We start from the raw sequence: 17,644 nt of genomic DNA on the forward strand, positions 1-17,644 counted from the left end.
CGAGAGTCTAACCACAGCCCCTTGACATTCAATGGCATTACCATTGCCGAATCCTCCAATATCAACATCCTGGGGGGTCACCATTGACCAGAAACTTAACTGTACCAGCCACATAAACACTGTGGCAACAAGAGCAGGTCAGAGGCTAGGTATTCCGTGGTGAGTGTCTCACCTCCTGACTCCCCAAAGCCTTTCCACCATCTACGAGGCACAAGTCAGGAGTATGATGCAATACTCGCCATTTGCCTGGATGAGTGCAGCTCCAACAGCACTCAAGAAGGTTGACACCATCCAGGACAAAGCAGCCCACTTGACTGGCACCTCATCCACCACCTTAAACATTCACTCACTCCACCACCGGTGTACCATGGCTGCAGTGTGTACCTTCTACAAGATGCACTGCAGTAACTCGCCAAGGCTTCTTCAGCAGCACCTCCCAAACCCACGACCTCTATCATCTAGAAGGACAAGGGCAGCAGGTGCATGAGAACACCACCACCTGCAAGTCACACACCATCCGGACTTGGAAATATATTGCTGTTCCTTCATCGTCGCTGGGTCAAAATCCTGGAACTCTCTCCCTAACAGCACTGTGGGAGTACCTTCACTACACGGACTGCAGCGGTCCAAGAAGTTGGTTCACCACCACCTTCTCGAGGGCAATTAGAGATGGGCAATAAATGCTAGCCTTGTCAGCGACGCCCAGATCCCATGAACGAAAAAAAAAATTCAGTGCTCTGCATGAAGTTTAAGGGTTAAGAGTTCAGGAGCAAAAAGAGATGGTTTCCTGTCTGACAAACAGAGCTATTAATTATAGGTTAAATTGACTAATTAATCCTATGTTCCAATCCAGGGGGGAGGGGACTGTGCTCAAATGGAGCACAGGTCAGAGAACTGGCACTGCAGTGTTGTAGCCTTATCTCCAACCTGTGTTTCCTGTGAACATGGCTTCTGAGATGAGTAAATTTAGCCTTATATTCATCACAGCATTGACAAAAACTTACTGAGAATTCCCAATCTATTACTAACTTTCCTAATTATCTTCACCAAGTCTTGGGGGTAGGTCATACATAATTACAGGCATAAGTCAGGCAGCTATGTGTAAAGGAAGGGGTTGCAACTTTTATTGTAGAGGTAGATGAATTTTAATTTCTAACTTTATTATGGGCACTAGAAATATTTCTGGACTATGAAAATGGGAATTTCAATAATCAACTGATTTGGCCTGATGCCAAATTGGTAATGAGATAGCATGTTACTGTGATTGAGCTATTGGGCCAAGAATTGCTGTCGGAGGTGTACCTCCGGAGTACGCCTACGACCCGCAAAAGGATTATGAACCTACCTGCTGGCGGCGAGGCTGCGAAACCTTGCGGTCTCAGGTCTCGAGGCGGACGGCAGCGAAGCGACCCACGGATCCCAGGGACGCAGGCGGTGCGGAAGCGTACCTGGAATCACGTGGGCCTGGTCCTCCAATCACAAAGCAAAATTCCATATTAATCATTTTCGAAGGGAATTCCCTAATGAGATGAAATGGAATCCTGAAATTGAATCTAATTACAATTTATAGAATTGGAATTTTATTCGTAATTACCTTCATTCCACCAACATCACTAAAAATTTAATTTTTTGATAATTTTAGACATTAAAAATGTAATCCGGGCCAATATTTACAGAAACTCATTTCATACAGTAAATGTGTACAATTTACGATCTGAAAATGTTTAATTGATGCCTTAGATATCCCCTTACGCTGATACAAACAGGCCCTGCATAGGGGGTTGGTGAAGCAGGTATACTGGATCCAGCAGGTAAGTGGAAAGGCACGTACCTCCTGGACCCAGCTGTCCTTGCCTCCCTTTAGCCAGGGAAATCCGGCTGGCCAGAGTTAAATTTGAAATAGTGGATCAATATGAGGCACGCAGCCTCATTATAATATTTAAATTGGCAACCCACCTCCTAAGAGCGGGTTGGTTGCCCACCCCCCCCATCCCGGGTTGGGCCTGGGGTTCAGATTTTTAACACTAACCTCCCACCTGACCCAAACCCGTCCGTTTTTTGGGGTTAAAATTTCCCCGTAGCTTTCAGAATGTTGCCCGCCACCTCTGCTTCACTCTCTATGAAAACTGCACAGATTTACACACAATGGCCCAGTAATTCCTGTCGGGGGCTTGCCGCGCGTGCAAGCCCCCGATGTGCACTTACCCAGCGCGCCGACATCTGAAACCTGGCCCGCAGTGGATTTCCTGTAAGTGGCCCGGTTCTGATCTCGGCGCGCTGTGCTAACCTGACCCAGCGGCGTAGTTAGTGCGATGTGCCGGCTGGGATCAGGTGAGCACTGTTCAGCCAATCAGGGGAGGGGAAACTTCATTCATAAGTTTGATAGTAAAGACGGTCAAACTCATGAAAAGTACGGCACCCCAAAACACTACTTAGACTTTAAATAAAATTTTAAAAAGCATCCCAATAATTAAATTAACTATGAATAACTTTAAAAAACTATTTTAAACAATTAATCAAATTTTTGAAAAAAATAAATTTTTAAAAAATAGGGTCTAAAACTAAACTTACCTTACTGTAGATTCTTTAAAAATAATAAACCTGTGGAAAAAAAAATTCTAAATTGTACTAAAAGACCACTTACCTGTAAAACTAAGTACTTACGTGTGGTTTTTCAATGCGTAAAAACCGGAGCCCTTTACACACGCGCAAATCTGTAAAAATACAGGAAATCCAAGTCGCACGCGCTGCCCGATACCGCGCATGCGTTCAGCCTCTTAACCCCTTGGGTCAGAGGACAGGAAATGCCGGTTTTCAGCGCATGCGCTGTGCATGCTGAAAACCGGCAATTCCTCCTGGCACACGCGTGAGTACCCCGTCCTTACTCACGTGTTGTGACAGGAATTACTGGGCCATTATTCCAAATATGGCCATACTAATGCTTTGTGCAAGTTTAAAATAATCTATCATCCTCCATGCATCCGAGTATTTAATTATCTACAAGCCTCACATTGACTGGTTACCTTCATGAATGATCGATAATTACACCTAAATTCTTTTTCATCTTTGTTCGTGGGCATTCTGTGTATATGTCATGAGTTGACATTTACCTACATTAATATCCATTTGTTATTTCTCAGTCCATCAACTTAATATGTTGAGGTTGCTTTAAATGTTATTAATCTCCATTATACTATGTGGTTTTCATCTCAAGCCAACAACAGAAGCAAAATTTGTTCAGGAAATGTAATCACTCCTCTGGAAGTTTAGACTTGTGCAGTGAAATCTCAGTCATGCACAGTAATGGTTCTCGAATCATGACTAATGACAATATAAAGACCAAATCAATCACAGTACATCCCTATCCCCAGGTATGTGTAGGAAGTTAATGAATAAATTGTTCAGTTGATCAACTGAGATATGGCAATACTGTACTACCTGTAGGGAAGCAAATGATTAAGAACAGCTGATATATACTGTGAGCAAGGAACCAATAAAAACAGCTAAAGTTACAGTGTAATGAATTACCTTGTTATTCATGTTGATATGCAATGAGGGCCACTGCCCAGCCGCCTTACTGGATTCAACTTCCAACTGCTTAAAACATACTCCAACCTCCTCATAGTGTGGAACAACAGCTGGGCTCAACTCTAAATAAAGTAAAATTTAAAAAAATTAACTAAAAACCCAAAATGACAGCATACTAGATTGTGCAAGCTTTGTACATACCATGGGAAATAATAAAAAAATATTCTGACATCAGTTAATAATTTTGGCTCTGAAGAAAACCTGAGTCAGGGAAAAGAAGTTTAAAAATGGTGACCACTTTTCTAAAAAATATCTGGGGAGTCATTCTGATGCAACATTAGGGAAATTAAAGTTCATCTGATGATGGCAAAGAAAAGTTGCTGATTCAAATATCAATATGTAAAAGTGTCTTTGCAAGATCTGGGAAAAGTCACTGTTTGCTCTCCTTACGAGTTACGTAACCTTTAAAGACCCAATGCCTTCTGCAGGCCTAGTATAAGTCAAACAATGTCTATTGGATTTAACGACAAGCCCTGAGGGAGATATCAAGATGACTAGCCAGTACTAAAGCACAGAGACAATCAGACACTCCCAGGTAGGAAATCAAATCACAGCAGGCCTGACCACCTGATGAGTTCTTCTCCTCCAACGGCACTCAGTTTGCCAGCCAGGATTCTTCTGTGGGACTTGGGTAGACTTGCCCAGATATGTGAGCAATGGTTCAGACGAATAGCTAGAGCTCCACCAGCAAGGAGTCTGTCAAGGACCAGCTTAAACCACAGAGCACACGGTCCATAATTCTACTGAACACATCTATTGAAACTTACACGTTCACCATATCTCCTATCAAGAGGAATATGTCACTGGTGTAAGCCGAAAGCACTAACTTCACGTCCAGCCAGGATACAGCCACTCCTTACATCCTTTGATGTAGATTCGGGAATGGCTCTAAGCAGAATACAGTTTACCTGCAGGAGAATCTGCTCTGTCGAATGCCTTCTCCTGATCTAGAGACAAGATACAGCATGACAGACAAGCCCTCTGGGAACAATGAACGAAGTCCTAGACCAGATGTTACAGAATTAACAACTTGCACTTATATAGTTATGCTCAATTCGAAAAATCTCCCAAGGTGCTTCACACAGGCATAATCAGAAAAACATAGGCACCGAGCCAAAAACAAAATATTAATAGGGGTGACCAAAAGCTTGATTAAAGATATACGGCACAAAATTCGGATCCATAGCGCCCGTTTTTTGGGCGCGAACGAGTGTCCTTACAGCTCCAAAATGGTGTCTGCGGCACATGTGCACACTCGTGGGACGAATCGCGTCGGACGCCATATTGGTGAGGCCATTAGCGCGTGCGCACCTAATGTCCGCTGGCAGTATGCAGAGCAGGCAGATCATGATGTCAATCAGCATGTAACACTGATTTGATGCCAACGCTGCCATTTTGGAGCTCAACGTTCCAGCCAATGCCCTCTCTTAACCTCGCACAGCTGAACACACATTCAGCAGTAGGAAGGATCCCCAATTAGCACTATTTAAAGGAATCATCAACTACTTACAGGTTAGTTGCTGGTTGATTTCTTCTTGCTGTTGGTACGATTCTACAAGTGTTTTGTGCTTTCTATAGTTGTTTCAATTTGCAAAAGTCTACAGCGAGTGATGTGGCAGGTGCAGAAAGACTTTTTCCTGATTTTAAGGCTTCTGCACAAACTACTTGCTGCCAGATGTTGGTGCACTAATAGGCATTCCCCTTGGAATACAGCATGACTTGGAGAATGAAACAGAAGCCACACAGAGCAGGACAATCTGCTGGAAGAGGGAGGAGAAGGAGGAGGAGACGGGCTCTCAGCAGGAGGCCATATCCGCCAGGATGTTCAGGGAGCAATTCTCCTACCTGAACTTCAATGAGGAACAATGTGTGAGGCATCTGCGCTTCATAAGGACGTCCTCACTGAAACCTGCCACCTGCTGCTGCCTCAGAGCAGGGGAGGAACCGTATTGCTAGTGGCTGTGAAGGTGACCGTGGTGATGAACATATATGCGTTTGGCTCCTTCCAGGCTGGAGCTGGAGATACTTGCAACAGCTCGCAGTTTGCTGTCCACTGTTGGCTAAAGCAGGTCAGAGGCTCTCTATTCAAAGAGAGCTGACTACATTTCATTCTGTCTTGCCAGAAAGCAGCAGGCGGAGCAAGCTTATGGCCTTGCTAGGAGTACATGCTTCCCCATGGTGCAGGATGCCACTGACTGCATGCACATCGTTTTGCGGGCACTGCATGTCAAATATGCCCTATACCGGAACCAAAAGGGATTCCACTCCCTCAACATCCAGCTGGTGTGTGACCATAGGCAGCGAATCAAGCAGGTCAATGCCCGACATCCTGGCAACAGTCATGATGCCTTCAATCTGCAGCAGTCCACTGTGCCAGCTGCATTTGAGCTACGACAGCAATCCCACACCTACCCTTCCCTCTGTCACTGTCCATCACAGCGTCCCCTTGGCCACAATGCAAAAATAAAAACCTCTAGGAAATAAATGGCCCAGAAATTCGGGTCTCCACAGGTGAGTACGCACGGGGTACTCACCCGTAGGCCCAATGGAAGTGCCAGTTTCCTGCATGCACTGCGCATGCGCGGGAAACCGGCACTTCCGTTCCTCTGAACAAAGGGGTTCAGAGGTCGAGCGCGTGCGCAGGAGGGGCTGCGCGTGCGCATCGAACTTCGTTTTTTTTTTTAAACAGGTTTTCCTGGGAGGGTAATTCTGCAGAAGTTAGAAATTTAAAAAGCAGGCGTAAGGCCTGCTTTTTACAAGGTAAGTGGGGAATTAATTAAAATTAAAACATTTTTTCCACAGGTTTATTATTTTTAAATACTTTAAAGCAAGGTAAGTTTATTTTTAGCCCCGTTAGAAAATTAAAAAAAAAATTCAAAAATTTAAATTATTGTTTAAAATAGTTATTTCATGTAATTTATAGTTTATTTAAAAAATTTGATTTAAAAAAAAAATTATTTGAAGATTTAGTGCTGTTTTGGGGCCGTAGCATTTATAAGTCTTGACAGCACTTCCTGTCAGACTTATGAATGGGCATTTCCCTGCTCCGATTGGCTCCCCATGGTCCACGTGATCCCAGGGGACGCATCGAACTAACTGCGCCCCTGGGATACACAAGCACTGCGCGCCGGCAGCTGGACCAGGCCCAGGATCGCAATTCCACGGGGGCCCACAGCTCAACGGCCGGCGCGCAAGATAAGTGCAGATCGGGGGCTTGCACCCGCGGGATGCCCCCGACCCGAATTTCTGGGCCAATAATTCCAAATCAAGTTTATAAATCAAATCATACCATATTGCATACAAATGTAAACTAATCACCTTTGTGCATTAATTAGTGCCTTTGCCTGACCGAGTGCTCCTACGCTGTGCTACCCCAGTGGTTGCAGCATGGCTGGTGGAAAGCTGCTGACTTTCAGTGAAGGAGACTGCAGATGGCCTTGGAGGACCATCTCAGCATGGGCAGTAGCTTTCTGGGCTGGCAGGCAACAGCAAAGGCACTGGCGGAACGGCAGTGGTGGGAGGATGAATGCGGTCATCCTAAGAGAGGACAGCAGGTTTGTGCTCCATGGAGTCACTGCCACTCGTCCCGAGCAGCAGCTCAGCAACCCTAGTAATCTGTTGGAGGACTGATTGCTGTGATACCCGGCAAGCCCCTTTGAACATTAGTCCAGAGCCATAATGGCAGCTTGCACAGCAGCAAGCTGACCTTGCATGACAGCAGTCTGAGCGACCAATGCAGCCCTCAGATGTTGGATGGTTTCTGCTTGTGCTACAATGGAAGCTGAAACATTGGCCATCAGACACTGCACCACGGTTGGGTCCCACAGCCTCTTGCCACGGCCTCAGCAATGGCCGCTCCAATGATGGCGAGCACTGTCTCCTCCAAGGGTGCTAATGGAGTTGGTCACTACTTCCATGCTGGAAAGGATGGGCTCCAAGCTCTGCGCAAAACCCTGTGTCAAGTTAGTGCCGGACTCCTCCATGCTCCTTGACGTTAAACACAGGCTTTCTGGCAGGCTTCCCAATGCACCAGGCATTTCATTGTGCATACCCATCAGCCTTCTTCTGTAGCCTGCCCCATTTAAATCCTCAACTAAGTCCGCTACAGCAGAATTCGTATGCAACCTCGTCCTCCAATCAGCTGACACCTGCGCTATCTTTGCCCCCTGCTCTGCCTGCAGGCCACTCGTTCCCGGTGTCTCACCATGTGCAGATCCCACCTTAATGCTATCCTCTAAATTACGGGCAGTGTCAGTATCTGAGCTAGTGGCAGCGCGTGTTAAATCGAGTGATGGTGTGTCTTCATCATCACTGTCTTCTTGCTCTTCCACCACTGCCTGGCTAGGTTTCGGTTCTTGGGTATTTGAAAGGAGAAAGGCACAAGGGTAAGGTTGTGGTGGGGGGCGGTGGTGGAAAGTAAGAGCTGCATGCTTATAAAATCTGCAGCTTGTAAATCAAAAAGATTGTGGGATGTGAGAAAGAGGATTAGGTATGAGGATACTGTCATCTTCTATAGTTTCAGCCCTGCCTCTGGCCACGGTCTCAGCACTGGCCCCTCCAATGATGGCAAGCACTGTCTCCTCCATGGGGGTAAGGACAAGTAGCCACACTTGTCCCCTGTTGCTTAGCTCCTGCTGCCTCCAGTTATGCACCACCTTTTGCTGCAAGAGAAAGTGCGTCAGTGAGTGTGGTGCAATCTGTTCGGGTGATGCGGCTGTCATGGTTGCGTGTGCAAGCTGTGAGATGTAGGTGTGAAGCTTGCTGCTGTACTAAGTGTGTGAGGGTGAGGTGAAGCTATGTATGCTAGCAATGAGTCTTGATTGATAGAGATTATTGGTAGGTGAGTGATCGGGATGAGGTGCATCGAGCAGTGGCTGAGGCTGGTTGTTCAGTTGGTAGGATATGGCATTTGAAGATCCATTCACTTACCTTGACCACTCATGCGAAGTCATTGAACTTCTTGCGGCACTGCATCCAGGTCCTCAGGGCTTGACTCCAGGCATTGACCTCCATAGCTATCTGTTCCCACGGCCTTCTGAACGTGTGTCTGGAGAACCTCCTGGCCCCCTGCAGATACAGGACATCTCTCCTCCTTTTCACCACCTCCACCACCAAGGCCTCCAGTGCAGCGTCTGAAAGCTTTGGAGCCGTTCTCTCCCATGTTATGCCATCCTTCACTGTTTCCCAGGTCAGATTCAGTTCCTGAACGACTTTCAGCACCTGCTCCAATCACAATGCACTTACCTTTTAAGAGGCACAGGCTAGCTTTAAGCAGTGCAGGATAGCTTTAACTGGGGCTAGCCTTTCACAATTTTGGGCCCACTGCTGATGCGTGCAGCTAGCGCTAGCTGCATGCTGAAATCATTTTAAATGAGCTGGTAGCACGAAGTTGGCACGCTGCCTGTATTACATTGAACAGGCATGTGTTAATTGTGTATTGTGATCCCTGCGCCCATTTTTGGGGGCTATTAAATTTAGCCCCCCAAGTATTTAAGATGGGGAAGGAGGTGGGGGAACTTAGGGAGGGAATTCAAGAGCTCGGAGCCTAAGCAGCTGAAGTCACAGCTGCCAATGGTGGAGCGTAGGGAGAGGGGAGACCATCAAGGTGATTAAACAGGAGCATGAGAATTTTAAATTGAAGTCATTGAGGGACTGGGAGCCAATGTCGGTCACCAAGGACAGGGGTGATAGCTAAGCATGTGTAGAGTAGGATATGGGCAGCAGGGTTTTGGATGAGCTGGTGTTTACAAAGGGTACAGGATGGGAGGCCAGCCAGGAGAACATTGCAACAATTGATTCGGGAGGTGATAACAGCATGAAGGTTTCAGCATCAGGTGGGCTGAGGTAGAGCCGAGGCCCGCAAAGTTATGGAAGTGGAAGTAGGTGGTCTTTGTGATGGAGAGGATATGGGGTTGAAGTTTAGCTCAGGCTCAAATAGGATGCCAAGATCGTGAACAGTCTGGTTCAGCCCGAGATTATGTCTAGGGCAGAGAATAGAATGGGTAGCAATGGTATGGAGGCTGAAGACAATGGCTTTGGTCTTCCCAATGTTTATCTGGAGGAAGATGCAGCTCATCAAGACTGGATGTTGGACAAACAGTCTGAAAACACAGAGGCAGTGGAGGTGTCAAGAGAGCTGGTGGAGAGGTAGAGCTGGGAATCTTCAACATACTTGTGGAAGCTGACTTCTCTGTCTGCGAATGATTTTGTCAAGGGGCCGTATTTAGATGAGGAAGAGGAGAGGATCAAGGATAGATTATTGGATAGATTCAGGAGGTAACAGTGCAGGGCAGAGCAGGAAGGGAAGCCACTGCTGGAGATCCTCTGGCTATGATTGGATAGGTAAAAGTAGAACCCAAGAGGTGGAGGGTATGGTCGACTGTGTCTAAGGCTAGAGAGAGGATGTGGAGGGACAATACACACCGTCACAGAGGATGTTATTTGTAACTTGGATTCGGGCCATTTCTGTGATGTGGACACCGGAATGGAGAGGTTCAAACATGGAATTGCAGGAAAGATTGGCAGTTTTGGGAGGTGATAACATGTTCAAGATCTTTTGAGAGAAAAGGGAAGTTAGGGTTGGGACGATAGTTTGCATGGACAGAGGGAGGGGAGGGGTCAAGGGTGGGATTTTTGAGCAGAGGGGTGATGATGGCAGATTTGAAGGGAAAGGGGACAGTACCCGAGGACAGGACACCATTTAGAATGTCAGCTAGCCTGTAAACCAGGGAGCAGGAGGTGAGTCTCATTGACAAGATGAGCTCGCAGAGAACATGAGAAAAGATAGAAGAGCAACAAGAGAAAGATGCAGGTTCAGGGTTAGGGGGAGTTTGGATGGAGCTTTGACTTGCAAGAGGAAGGGGGGGAGCAACAGAGGCAGTTAAATGGATGGCTTCAATCATAGTAACAAAGTAGTCCATGAATTGCTTACACTTCTTGTTGGAGGTGTTGGGAAGAAAGGGTTTATGGAGAAGTTACTGGTCGAAAAAAGTAGCCAGGGGTACTGTTCCCTCTAATTTTCTTTGGGCCATGAAGCCCCTTTAACAGGCTGCACAGCCCATTCAAAAATCCATGCATGTGCGGTTTTGCATTTAAAAGCCGGTGAGCCGGCTGCGCAGCTTAAAGGGAACATTGACCAGTGGTTATTTTTGCTCTACAAGATGATCCTGAAATAGTGGGTGGTTTTAGCAGAGCAGAGAGAGGCCTGATGGTGCTTGATGTGGTCCAGCCAGATCTTGTGATGGATGGCTACACGTGACACTGCATACCATTGGTGTTAAAATTGCCATGCAAAGGGAAGACAATGCTGCCAACCCTTTTTCCACACCACCTGAATGTGCACTTGGGAGTGGAAGGAGTAAACATGGCTTCATTGCACTTGACTTCCTTGATCCATTGAAGAGCTTAATGGTCATATAATAGTGTCAGGTTGGAAAGAATCATCCATCTGGAAACAGCCTGTAAGGGCCAACCTGTATCCAAATGCTGCTGATAATCAAACTCTTCTCAGCGGCGCTCGAGCTGCGGGTGGATGAATTTTGGAGCATGCGCGATGCTGAAAGGCTCGTGGATCACTGGCTCGTGGATAACACGTTTAGCGAGTTGTGCACGCCTCAGGGTAGGGCAGCACAGGGGGTGACCATCAGGCGGAGCAACAAGGGCAGGCAGGTAGTGCAGGGAACCCCTGCGGACATCCCCCTTTCAAACAAGTATACCGCTTTGGATACTGTTGAGGGGGATGACTCACCAGGGGAAGGCAGCAGCGGCCAACTTCCTGGCACTGGGGGTGCTCCTGCTGCCCAGGAAGGGGGGAAAAAGAGTGGGAGAGCAATAGTGGTAGGGGATTCTATAGTAAGGGGAACAGATAGGCGTTTCTGTGGCCGTAGACGTGAATCCAGGATGGTTTGTTGCCTCCCTGGTGCCAGGGTCAAGGATGTCACTGAGCGGCTGCAGGGCATTCTGGAGGGGGAGGGAGAACAGCCAGTGGTCGTGGTCCACATTGGTACCAACGACATAGGTAAAAAGAGGGATGAGGTCCTGCAGCAAGAATTTAGGGAGCTAGGTGAAGGATTAAGGAGCAGGACCTCAAAGGTTGTAATCTCTGGATTACTCCCGGTGCCACGTGCTAGTAAGTATAGGAATAGGAAGATAGAACAGATGAATGCGTGGCTAAAGGGATGGTGCAAGGGGGAGGGCTTTAGTTTCCTGGATCACTGGGTCTGCTTCTGGGAAAGGTGGGACTTGTACAAGTCGGACGGTTTACACCTGAACCAGGGGGGAACCAATATCCTTGCGGGGAGGTTTGCTAGCACTGCTGGGGAGGGTTTAAACTAACTTGGCAGGGGGTTGGGGTACAGAGTGGAGCTATAGTAGGGGGTGATTTACGGCCAAATACAGAGGGAAAAACAAGTCAGCTGGGAAGGCAGAGCAAATATGTGAAGGCAAAAGAGAATATGGCAAGGCTGGAAGGCATTTATTTTAATGCAAGGAGTCTTGCAAATAAGGTGGATGAACTGAAGTTGTTGTTGAACACATGGGAGTACGATATTGTTGCTATCACGGAGACATGGTTGAGGGAGGGTCAGGACTGGCAGCTCAATATTCCGGGGTATAGAATCTTCAGGCGAGACAGAGGGGGGTGTAAAAGGGGAGGGGGTGTTGCAATATTAATTAAGGAGTCAATTACTGCTGTAAGGAGGGATGATATATTAGCGGGTTCCTCGAATGAGGCCATATGGGTAGAACTTAAAAACAAAAAGGGGGCAAGCACTTTGCTGGGAGTGTACTATAGGCCCCCAAACAGTCAGGGGGAGATAGAGGAACAGATATGTAGGCAAATCTCAGAGAAGTGCGAAAATAATAGGGTAATAATAGTGGGGGATTTCAACTTCCCCAATATAAATTGGGACAGTCAGAGTGTGAAAGGCTTAGAGGGTGCAGAATTCTTAAAGTGCATCCAGGAGAGCTTTTTGAGCCAACATGTAGAAAGTCCTACAAGAGAGGGGGCGGTACTGGACCTAATTCTGGGGAATGTAGCCGGGCAAGTGGTGGAAGTGTCAGTAGGAGAGCATTTTGGCGACAGTGACCATAATTCGGTGAGATTTAAGGTGGTCATGGAAAAAGACAAAGACGGCCCGGAAATAAGGGTTCTAAATTGGGGGAAGGCCGATTTTAATATGATAAGGCAGGATCTGGCCAAAGTGGACTGGGAGCAGCTGCTTATAGGAAAATCCACATCAAAACAGTGGGAGACTTTCAGAAGGGAAATAGAGAGAGTACAACGCCAACATGTTCCTGTAAAGGTCAAGGGTGGGACCAACAAGCAAAGGGAACCTTGGATGACAAGGGATATACAGAAATGCATTAGAAATAAGAGGGGGGCTTTTGGCAGTTACAAAAGACTAAAGACAGAAGAAGCCCTAGAGGAGTATAAAAAGTGCAGGGGCATACTTAAAAAAGAAATTAGGAGGGCGAGGAGGGGCCATGAAATAACACTGGCGAGCAAAATAAAGGAAAATCCTAAGATGTTTTATAAGTATATTAAGGGCAAGAGGATAACCAGGGAAAGGGTAGGGCCCATTAGGGACCAAAGTGGCAATCTGTGTGTAGAGCCAGAGGATGTAGGCGGGGTTTTAAATGAATTTTTTGCATCTGTGTTCACTATGGAGAAAGACGATGCAGACATAGAAATCGGGCAAGGGGACTGTGACATACTTGAACATATTAGCATCGAGAGGGAGGAGGTGCTAGCGGTTTTAGCGGGCCAAAAAGTGGATAAATCCCCAGGCCCGGACGAGATGTATCCCAGGCTGCTGTGGGAGGCAAGGGAGGAGATTGCAGGGGCTCTGACACTAATTTTCAGAACCTCTCTGGCCACAGGGGATGTACCAGAGGACTGGAGAACAGCTAACGTAGTACCATTATTCAAGAAGGGTAGCAGGGATAAACCAGGGAATTACAGGCCAGTGAGTCTAACATCTGTGGTGGGGAAATTATTGGAAAAAATTCTGAGGGACAAAATTAATCTCCACTTGGAGAGGCAAGGATTAATCGGGGATAGTCAGCATGGCTTTGTCAAGGGTAAATCATGTCTAACAAATCTGATCGAATTTTTCGAGGGGGTGACTAGTGGGGTGGATGAGGGAAATGCTGTGGATGTGGTGTACATGGACTTCAGTAAAGCTTTTGACAAAGTCCCGCATAGGAGACTGGTCAAGAAGGTAAGAGCCCATGGGATCCAGGGTGCCTTGGCGCGTTGGATCCTAAACTGGCTGAGTGGCAGGAGGCAGAGGGTGATGGTCGAAGGTTGCTTTTGTGACTGGAAGCCTGTGTCCAGTGGGGTACCTCAGGGATCGGTGCTGGGTCCCTTATTGTTTGTGATCTACATAAATGATTTGGATGAAAATGTAAAAGGTATGATCAGTAAGTTCGCAGATGACACGAAAATTGGTGGGGTGGTAAATTGCGAGGAGGAAAGCCTCCGGCTACAGGACGATATAAACGGGTTGGTCAGATGGGCGGAAAAGTGGCAAATGGAATTTAACCCTGAAAAGTGCGAGGTGATGCATTTTGGACGGACAAATAAGGCCAGGGAATACACAATGAGTGGTAGGACCCTAGGAAGTACAGAGGGTCAGAGGGACCTTGGTGTACATGTACATAGATCCCTGAAGGCAGCGGAGCAGGTAGATAAGGTGGTTAAAAAGGCATATGGGATACTTGCCTTCATTAGCCGAGGCATAGAATATAAGAGCAGGGAGATTATGATGGAGCTGTACAAAACGCTGGTGAGGCCACAGCTGGAGTACTGTGTGCAGTTCTGGTCGCCTCACTATAGGAAGGATGTGATTGCTTTGGAGAGGGTGCAGAGAAGATTCACCAGGATGTTACCTGGGATGGAGCGCCTCAGCTATGAAGAGAGGCTGGACAGGCTGGAGTTGTTTTCCTTGGAGCAGAGAAGGCTGAGGGGGGACCTGATTGAGGTGTACAAAATAATGAGGGGCATAGATAGGGTAGATAAAGAGGAACTTTTCCCCTTAGTGGGGGGGTCAATAACAAGGGGGCATAGATTCAGGGTAAGGGGCAGGAGATTTAGAGGGGATTTGAGGAGGAACTTTTTCACCCAGAGGGTGGTTGGAATGTGGAACTCAATGCCTGAAAGGGTGGTGGAGGCAGGAACCCTCACAACATTCAAGAAGCATTTGGATGAGCACTTGAAATGCCATTGCATACAAGGCTATGGACCAAATGCTGGAAAATGGGATTAGACTGGACAGGGATGGATGGGCGGCGCAGACACGATGGGCCGAAGGGCCTCTTTCTGTGCTGTAAAACTCTATGACTCTATAACTCTATGACAAACATGACTGCCTGCTCGGAGCACAGGAAGACCCTTCCCACACATCGTCAGGGCAAGGGATCAAGCTAGGGGGCCTACAGCCTTGGGTATGGCCTTGACACGTGTCTTGTTTGACAAATCTGATGTTATATAACATTTCATATCTCGTGCAATTTAAATGGAGCAGGATGGCATGACCTGAGCCCATTCACTAATTGGGCCCGATGGATGATTCATGGCAATGAAATGGTCTACAACCAAAATATACCCGAGGGAAAAAACACCTAAGGTATCAACAAGTTGCTCTCCCGTGACCAGTAACCAGTATATAAATACAAGTTGTTGTTGTTGTAACAACAGCTGCACCTGGCTAGTTGTTAACGAGCACAACTGTGACTCATTGGTTACAACAATTAAACTGGTACTAGATCTGTCCCCAGAAAAGCAATAGCCAATGGAATATAAAAATTTCCCTGAAGAGGTGAACTGCTGTGCAGATGGTATTTTCTTTTTCTTCTCTTCACACAGGTAATCCACCGACCCGAGTTCACACGAACAACAAATATTAAAAAATAATCTTTTCTTTCTTCACTCATCTTCTTAAGGGCTGAACAAAAATTTACAAAACCACTTAGCCCAGGGTCAATGCAGCAGTCTAAAGATTAAAAGAAACTGCTTGCTACAACAGATACAATTTGAATTCAGTCTTCATTCTAGAAATAAATCATTTTGATGCTTTTTGAGATGTTGCAGTTGTTTGATCTCTGAATACTGTTTTGTTCAGTTTCAAGCTTTTTTTGGTAACTGGACTGGAAAATGATTTTATATTTAAACATTTGCAGCCTTTATAAGATTTTAGGAAAGACCTAAGACTTATTGGGAATCTTCATTGGGAGCAACATGCAGCAGTGGAAGTTAACACAAGTTAAAATGGATAAAGATCAGAAGAAATGCAAGGCAAGGGTTTGTTATATCTCCCAATCTTTTCAACATAGATGGTGAATTCATTATGTGACATGGTCTGGATACACAAAAAATAAGATTAAAAATCAGTGGAAATCTAATAAATGACCGAAAGGTACATGATAATGCAGCAGTGGTTGCAGATAGAAAGGAAAGATTACAAGACAAGTCTTGGATATGGAATGAAAATAAATACAAGAAAATACTTTTTTACTTTCATTACTATAATCCAATTGCCAACTATCTCTAAAAACCGTCAATAATTTCCTTACTCGTACTCTCATCACATCCCACTTCTCCAAACACAATACTTTTATACACCACCCAAATCCTTACAAACCATTTTAACCTGTTCCACAAACCACATTATCTCACCTACATAATACTGCCACATCAGATTAACTTCCTTCTATGTTATCCTATTCTCTTATTTAACGTGGGCAACGCCACAAGAGTTTTGCTAGAAGATTAATGTATATGCTTACAGGAAGGTCGTGTCATGTTATTTCTGTTATGTGTGGGTGTCACACCTGGATATTAGGTACAAGCTGATGAGGTTCAAGTTTTCAGTTGGTGTTCAGTTGGTAGCACTCTCGCCTCTGAGTCAGAAGGTTATGGGTTCAAGTCCCACTCCAGGGACTTGAGCACATAAATCTAGGCTGACACTCCACTACAGTGCTGAGGGAGTGCTGCACTGTTGGAGGCGCCGTTGTTCGGATGAGACGTTAAACCGAGGCCCCGTCTGCTCTCTCAGGTGGACGTAAAAGATCTCATGGCACTATTTTGAAGAAGATTAGGGGAGTTCTCCCCGGTGTCCTGGCCAATAGTTATCCCTCAATCAACATAACAAAAACAGATTATCTGGTCATTATCACATTGCTGTTTGTGGGAGCTTGCTGTGCGCAAATTGGCTGCCGCGTTTCCCATTACAACAGCAACTACACTCCAAAAAGTACTTCATTGGCTGTAAAGCACTTTGAGATGTTCAGTGGTCGATGAAAGGCGCTATATAAATGCAAGTCTTTCTTTCTTTCCATTTACTTATATTGTTCTCGCCTTTCAGTTCTCTCGGCACCTGAAATTAATGCCTCCAAGGGAGGTGGTGCTGATGTTATGCTCCATCTCTTCACATTTGTTTGCTTCCCCAGAACAATTGCCTCCTGTCGTTGTTGCATTTCTCCCCCCACATTGGTGTCCCACAACTGTCACCTGAAAACGTAGCCTTCTGGCCCTATCTCTCCCCCGCCCTCCAACTGCAGCCCCAAAGGCTGAGGCACCCACCAGAGCAGGAGCCCTCCTCTCACACCACCAAAAACATGCCCTGTGAGCCCAATTCTTCCCTCCTACCCTACCTGAAAACAGCATGCTGCCTGCTGTCTTGGTTAGGTCTCTTCTCTAATCATTGTCAGTATCTCCCACTGATAAAAGGACAGAAAAAAGATCAGTAAAAACAGAGAAAGAAACAAAACAGAACAGAACAGAGAAAGAAGCAGAGAGAGAGAGCGAGAAGGAAGGAAACACTAACAAACAGAAGAGAGAGAGAGAGAGATACAGCAACATAATGACCTGTGCACCAGAACTAGCCTCGCCCCTAGCTAAGCTGTACAGCTACAATACAGGCATCTACACGACAATGTGGAAAGTTGCCCAGGTATGTTTGTCCGCAGAAAGCAGGATAAATCCAATCCAGGCAATTACTGCCTACTCCCAAGCATAAGCCAAATAATGGAATGAATGGTCCACCATTAATCACCA

General features: G+C 46.3%; 1 protein-coding gene across 2 annotated transcripts in view; it reads right to left on the reverse strand.

Moving 5' to 3' along the window:
* The window catches only part of LOC147117293 (band 4.1-like protein 4B), a 114,378-nt gene that overhangs the window by 59,410 nt on the left and 37,324 nt on the right, over positions 1-17,644 (reverse strand). For both annotated transcript variants that reach the window (XM_085987128.1, XM_085987127.1), the window contains exon 2: positions 3,529-3,650. In XM_085987128.1, the coding sequence (XP_085843254.1) occupies positions 3,529-3,650 (122 nt within the window). The remainder of the gene's footprint in view (positions 1-3,528; positions 3,651-17,644) is intronic.

The sequence above is a fragment of the Somniosus microcephalus genome, chromosome 5, assembly GCF_052327205.1.
Source record: "Somniosus microcephalus isolate GS21.2 chromosome 5, FLI_Smic_1.0, whole genome shotgun sequence".
In the NCBI taxonomy this organism is placed as follows: domain Eukaryota; kingdom Metazoa; phylum Chordata; class Chondrichthyes; order Squaliformes; family Somniosidae; genus Somniosus; species Somniosus microcephalus.